This window comes from Cebus imitator, unplaced genomic scaffold, assembly GCF_001604975.1.
Source record: "Cebus imitator isolate Cc_AM_T3 unplaced genomic scaffold, Cebus_imitator-1.0 Scaffold72, whole genome shotgun sequence".
NCBI lineage: Eukaryota > Metazoa > Chordata > Mammalia > Primates > Cebidae > Cebus > Cebus imitator.
This window is the reverse complement of record NW_016107387.1, coordinates 6,147,345-6,154,416: the sequence shown is the minus strand read 5'-3', so window position 1 is coordinate 6,154,416 and position 7,072 is coordinate 6,147,345. Positions and strand designations below refer to the sequence as shown.

The following is a 7,072-nucleotide window of genomic DNA, read 5'->3' as shown; positions in this document are numbered from 1 at the left end:
GGGGAAGAGAAGGGAGAGGAGGGGAGCGGAGAAGCTAAAAGCTAGTGCTAGAAGTGACAGTCTGCCACTTCTGGGCCTAGACTTGAAGAAATCCGAAAGCTTGTTTTCAATCTTGGAAGCCAGCCACCGTGCTATGAGGAAGTCCAGCTGTCCTGCTGAAGAGAGACCTCTTGGAGATCCTGGGGGATAAGGCAGCATATGGAGAGAGAAAGAGGTCACACAGAGGAGCACTGAGGCCCCAGACATGTGAGCAAAACCTTCTGGGAGCTTCCAGCCCAGCCCAGTCACCAGCTGACTGTATGCAAGTGTGTCACCCTACCCTGTAGACCCAGCTTAGCCCTGACCAAATTTCTGACTCAGAGAATCTTAAGAAAAAATAAATATGTCTAGAGTTTATTGTATTGTTCTTTTTCAAAGAGCAAGTTTTATGTTTTTAAAATCAGATTGACATCTAATTTCTTGTTTTCTTTTCTTACTTAAAGATGGGGTCTTGTTATGTGGCCCTGGCTGAAGTGCAGTGGCTGTTCACAGCCGTGATCATAGCACACTGCAGCCTTGAACTCCTGGCCTCCAGGAATCCTCTCACTGCAGCCTCCTGAGCAGCTCAGACTACGGGCCTGTGCCATTGCACCTGGCTTAATACTTGATTTCTAAAACTATGGTATAGCCATCAAGAAAAACAGAACACATACCACACCAACGAGAGAAAGAGAAAACAGAACAGAACACAGAAATATGACAGACTAGATTCAAAGCCTACTTACACCGGGCGCAGTGGCTCACGCCTGTAATCCCAACGCTTTGGCAGGCTGAGGCAGGTGGATCACCTGAGGCTGGGAGTTCAAAACCAGCCTGACCAACATGGAGAAACCCCATCACTACTAAAAATACAAAATTAGCCAGGCATGGTGGCGCATGCGTCTAATCCCAGATACTTGAGAGGCTGAGGCAGGAGAACCACTTGAACCCAGGAGGCAGAGGCTGTGGTAAGCCAAGATCATGCCATTGCACTCCAGCCTGGGCAACAGAGCAAAACTTCATCTCAAAAGAAAAAAAAAAAAAAAAAAGCCTACTTAGCTCTGTTTTGTTGAGCAAATTGCTGAATCTCCCTGAACTTCAGTGTTTTCCCCTGTAAAGTGGAACTACCATTTACTGAAAATAAAATGCCAGCACGGTGCCAAGCATTTTATTTTTATTATTTATTTATTTTTTTAATAAAAAAAATTTAAAAAGGCACCCAACGTGGGCTGCAAACCCACGACCCTGGGATTGAGAGTCTCATGCTTAATTACAGGCACCCACCATCATGCCCAGCTAATTTTTGTATTTTTAGTAGAGACAGGGTTTCACCATGTTGGCCAGGCTGGTCTCAAACTCCTGACCTCAGATCCACCCACCTCAGTCTTCCAAAGTACTGGGATTATAGGTGTGAGCCACTGTGCCTGGCTGCCAAGCATTTTAAATAGAGCTCTGTATTCATTCCATATTTTAAAACAGTATACACAAAGGATCTGATTTAATGGCTGATAATGATATCTCCTCAGTGACAGCTGCCGTTATTATTGTTATGAGTTTCCAAGTTAAACTTTCTGTGACTTATAGGAGAGAGCCCTCCACCCTCATCCTGGTGCCTACTCATCTGTCATCCCCCTGGGACCAGGTAGGGACTAGACCCAGAGTCCTGCCGTTCCCAGGAAGATCAAACAAAAGAAGATCCCAGGAATCTTTCTTTTTTTTTTTGGTCACCCAGGCTGGAGTGCAGTGGCGTGAACATGGCTCACTGCATTTTTGACCTCCTGGGCTCAAGTGATCCTCCCCCCTTAGCCCCCACAAGCAACTGGGACCACAGCCACACACTACCACATCCGGCTAATTTTTGCGTTTTGGGTAGAGACAGGGTTTCACCATGTTTCCTAGGCTGCTCTTGAATTCCTAGGCTCAAGCAATCTGTCGGCCTCAGCCTCCCAAAGTGCTGGGATTACAGGTGTGAGCCACTGCACCCTGCAACATCTGGAATCTTTCTAGCACCAAAGGGAGTCAAGCATGAGAAATAAGGATATTCACCTGTCAAAGGGCTTGTGCGCAAGGCGGCTGTGTGAAAATGGAGATGATGGGCACTGGTGATAAAGGGCTACTTACCCAGCCTAAACTGAGGTATTGCCTCCTCTCTAGCCCCCTGCCTCCAAAGTTGCCTGTTACATCTGTTCACACAGCCACAAGAGCACCCTTGCTAAAGCAGATTAAACCACTGGGCCTCAGGCTTGATTGGCAGCTGGGCGCGGCTCATGCCTGTAATCCCAGCACTTTGGGAGGCCAAGGTGGGCAGACCACAAGATCAGGAGTTCGAGACCAGCCTGGCCAACGTGTTGAAACCCAGTCTCTACTAAAAATACAAAAATTAGCTGGGTATGATGGCAGATGCCTATAATCCCAGCTACTCTGGAGGCTGAGGCTTGAACCCAGGAAGCAGAGGTTGCAGTGAGCCGAAATTGTGTGACATTGCAGTCAGCCTGTGTGACAAAGCAAGACTCCATCTGGGGAGGTGGGGGTGAGGGTGGGGAAGTCTTGATTGGCTCCCCTTTGCCTTCTAAATGAATACTGTGCAGACAAAGCCCTACCTTCCTCTCCACTCTGCTATTTCCGTTTGCAATCCTACAAACATACCAGTGAATTCTCACCTTCCCTCCTTGAATTATGTCCTTCTCCCTCCGTAAAAATTAACCCTGCTCCTCCTGTCTGTCCACCTCCTGCTTGTCCTGCAGGTTTCAGCTTAGATGTCACTTTCTCCAAGAAGCCTTCCTGGGTTCCCCCAGACCCAGTTAGGTTCCACAGGACCCTGTCCTTACCTCTATCACAAGGATAAGGCTCATAGCTACCTATAACAGTGTCTGGCTCACCACTGATGCTCAGGAAGTGCACATTGAATGGATGAATTAATATATAAGTAATTCCTACAACACTGTGGCACCCTTTTTCATTGGTCTGTATGTCTCCTCAACTAGAGGAGAAGGTCTTAAAGGCAGGAAGCTCTCATCCAACTTTATAGGCCTGCTGCCCAGTGCTGTGTGAACACATAGGAAGTATCCAACAAATGTTTGTTTTTTTGCTTTTTGTTTTTTGAGATGGAGTTCACTCTTGTCACCCAAGCTGGAGTGCGGTGGCGTGATTTCAGCTCACTGAAACCTCCGACTCCTGGGTTCACGTGATTCTCCTGCCTCAGCCTCCCTAGTAGCTGGGATTACAGGCACGTACCAACACACCTGGCTAATTTTGTATTTTTGGTAGAGACAGGGTTTCTCCACGTCAGTCAGGCTGGTCTCAAACTCCTGACTTCAAGTGATTCGCCCACCTTGGCTGGGATTACAGGCATAAGCCACTACGCCAGGCCTTGTTTTTTGGTTTTGTTTGGTTTTGGTTTTGGTTTTGAGACAGAGTCTTGCCCTGTCACCCAGGCTGGAGTACAGTGGTGTGATCTTGGCTCACTGTAACCTCCACCTCCCAGGTTCAAGCAATTCTCCTGCCTTGGCCTCCAGAGTAGCTAGGATTACAGGTGCATGCCACCATGCCTGGTTAATTTTTTGTATTTTTAGTAGAGACAGGGTTTCCCCATGTTGGCCAGGCTGGTCTCGAACTCCTGACCTCAGGTGATCCACCCATCTCAGCCTCCCAAAGTGCTGGGATTGCAGGTGTGAGCCACGATGCCCAGTCCAACAAATGCTTGTTGAATGTTTGGATGAACACCTGAGAAGGTGATGGATGAACAGTCGGATAAATGGATGAGCGGATACACTGGTAACTAAACTGGTATTTGTTTCCATCTATTTCTTTTGGGATCATCATTTTCTGAAGAAACTGAAGAACCCAAGGCAGCTCTGCAGTGAACATAAAACCCACCAGTCAGTCCTCAAGCCCCCACCACACCACCTCCACTGGTGGCCCTAAAAACCCGTACTCCCCTCAACACCCCATGTACACACCTGGTCCTTGGGCTCTTGGCTAACCAGCCAGAAGAGGAGGAGGTTGTTACAGCTGATGTTGACTTCAGGAAGGGTGTCTAGGTAAGTCTTCAGGGTGGTAGTCCCCTTGGTCTGGGGAGGGGGCTGCCTCATGGATGATGGAGCATTGGGTATCCAGGCCCCAAAGTCATGCTGTGGAGACCCCCATCCCAGTTGGGTCAGTGGGCCAGAAGGGAAGCATCAGCTCCCTCTTCATGACCCGGATCCCACCTCTACCATCCGAGGGGTGATTGTTGGGAAATGAGGGGATCATGGAAAGAGAGGAAGGGGTAGGGAATGGAAAGTCCCAGAGGTGGGGCAGGAGGCCAGCTTACTCCCTGTACTCCCCACCCAGTGTTCCAGCCTGGGTAGAGTGAGTCACTAGGGAAGGAGGTGGCCCCAGAGTGGAGGTAATCCTAGAAAAGGGCCTTGGGCTGGCATGCCATACAGAGCAAGCTGATACTCCACTGGGCTGGGTTCTAACCATGAGAGGAGCCCCCAAGTTCTACCCCAAATTAAGCTCAACTTGAGTCGCCATTACGACCTTGAACCCGCTCCACCCAGTTATCACCCAGTGCCAGCCTTTTACCCCACTCAGTTGCCACTCCAACCCCAAGCCTCATCATAAACCCACTGCAACCCTGACCCACCCATGCTCTCAACCCAAACACAGGCTTAGGTCCACTGCTGACACCTGATGTCCCCAGGCCTGCCCTTTGCAGCCTCACCTGCCCACTGTTGACAGCAGCGTGCTGGGCAGAGCAATTGAAGATGATTGCAGTGAGGAACTTCACCAGCTCTCCTGGGGTGCACAGCCGGCTTGGGAAGCCTGGGTGTGGGGAGGAAGGGTAGAGGGTGTGGATGGAAGGTACTGGATTCCTAGGGCCAGCTCAGGGCTGGGGCTTACCACAGGGGAAAGTGAGGAAGTAAGGAATGCCTAGCCATGACTGTCTTAAGACTCAGATTAGGGTTGGGCTGAAGTTAGGGATGGCCATGACTGATGGTTGGTCTCCAAAGTGGGTCAGGGTAGGAGATGGAGGCTGGGATCTGGCCAGAAAATCCCCGGCATGCAGGGCCAATGACAGAGCCAGGTTCAAGCCAAGTGCCCAGCTGCCTCTTCCTGACTTCCAAGGCACATCCACCTGCAGCCCTAGTTATCATGCAATGATTTAATTCTACCCAATTCACCAAGATTTGTTCAAGCACCCAGTATCCAGCCATCCTCTGCTGGGCTTAGCAGCAGAGACCAGTGACCACAGGGCATGTTGCTCACAAGCTCACAGTTACAGAAGCAGAAAGAAGCTCCTAAGGCCAGAGCTTGGCTCTTTGAGGAGAGGGCAGGCAGGACAAAAAGGGGCACAAGGAGCAGAGTGGTTAGTGAAGGCCTCCTGGAGGACAAGAGGGTCCTCGTGAGTTGAAAAACAGGTCAGCCTTGAACAGAGGAAAAAAAAAAAACAGAAGTATTTCAGGCTGGAGAGGGGAGAGCTCCAAGGCTCAGCCCTTGGTCCTCTTCACTCTGTGCCTCACTAATCTCATCCAAGTCCATGGCTCTAACCATCTCTCACTCGCCAACTCCCAAATTCCCGTCTCCGGCTATGCCTGGCTCCTGGGCTCCAGACTCAGCCATGGGCATTACCCTGCAGCGGCTCACCTGACGCCCCACCTGAGCATCTATATCACCTCACACTGCACAGCAGCGAGAACATACGCCTGTCAGATTGTCACACTTCGATAAAACCCCTGGAGGGCTTCCCATCTCACTCACCTTGCTGTGGCCCTGCTGGATCTAGCCCCAGCCCCTTCTCTCACTTCTTTTCCTTCCTGGCTTTTCACTTATTCGACTCCAGCCACGCAGGCCTTCCTGATATTTCTCAAACGCACCAGCACATTCAGACTTCGGGGCCTGTACACTCACAATGTCTCTGCCTGCTACCCCCAGAAGTAGCACCTGCATTTCCTTCAGGTCTTCGCCCTGACCACCTCCCTGAACTAATCTCTGTACCTTGACACACTATATTGCGTGATGCTCTCTCAGTTTTCCTCTTCACATTCATAACCACCTGACATACTTGTTTGCTGATGATCTCTCTCTCTCCAAAAGAATGTGAAGCTCCACTAAGGCTAGAATTTTTGTCTTTTTCACCACTAAACCTCAGCATCTAGAACAAGAGTTAATCAATACCAAGGTCCTGGTAATTACTGGCTGAATGAAACAAATGCATGAAAGGGTAAGAAGCCACAGCATGGGGCAGAGGTGGGAAGATCGCTCGAGCCCAGGAGTTCGAGACCAGCCTGGGCAACATAGCAAGACCCTGTCTCTACAAAAAAAAATTTTTTTTTAATTAACTGGGTGCGGTGATGTAGTGGTGTGTGCCTGGGTAGTCCCAGCTACCAGGGAGGCTGAGGTTGAGGATCATTTGAGCCTGGGAGGTCAAGGCTGCAGTGAACCATGGTCATGCCACTGCACTCCAGTCTGAGTCAGAGTAAGACCCTGTCTCCAAAAAAAATAAGCCAGAGTGGGAAGGCATGGGGCATCAGCAGGGTGAGGGAGCAGGGAGGGACCTAACTGGAGGTGGTGACGCTACAGCAGCGTGCAGGGCCATGTGGTTTCTGGGCAGTATTCCAGAGGATTAGCAGGGTGGTGGCCCTGCAGGCTTGGCGGGCAAACAGCGAGGGGCTGGGGGAGGTTGAGAAGCACCTGCTACAATTCAAGAGCACTGTAAGGGAGGCTACGATAAGGGTGGTGACAATAGAGATCAGCCACCTAACTGGATTTAGGAAGAGAGAGAGGGAAACATGAGTCAAAGAGAACTAAGGTTTGGAGTCAGGCCGACTGGGCAGAGGCTGATGAATAGAACAGAGAGGCTGGGAGGAAAGATCCGACATCTTCCTGGGAGTGTGTGGGAGTTTTCTAAATGCTCTGCTCTTGGATGAGTTTCTCAACTCGGAGGCTGAGAACAAAAAAGCAAAGCAGGTAGACACACCTGTAGTGTCAGCTATTTGGAAGGCTGAGATGGAGGATCGATTGAGCTCAGCAGTTTGAGACCAGCCTAAGCAACAGAGCAAGTCCCTGTCTC

The 7,072-nt window shown here is 50.2% G+C and overlaps 1 protein-coding gene across 4 annotated transcripts in view; it reads right to left on the bottom strand.

Moving 5' to 3' along the window:
* The window catches only part of ALOXE3 (arachidonate lipoxygenase 3), a 29,001-nt gene that overhangs the window by 6,514 nt on the left and 15,415 nt on the right, over positions 1-7,072 (bottom strand). The window contains exons 14-15 of one of the 4 annotated variants that reach the window (XM_017531536.2): positions 4,724-4,824; positions 3,978-4,148 (exon numbers count right to left, since the gene is read on the bottom strand). In XM_017531536.2, coding sequence (XP_017387025.2) covers positions 3,978-4,148; positions 4,724-4,824 — 272 coding nt within the window. Of the gene's footprint in view, positions 1-3,977; positions 4,149-4,723; positions 4,825-5,268; positions 5,427-7,072 lie in introns of those variants that run through there. The other 3 variants (XM_017531534.2, XM_037739618.1, XM_017531535.2) reach the window with 3 other exon arrangements.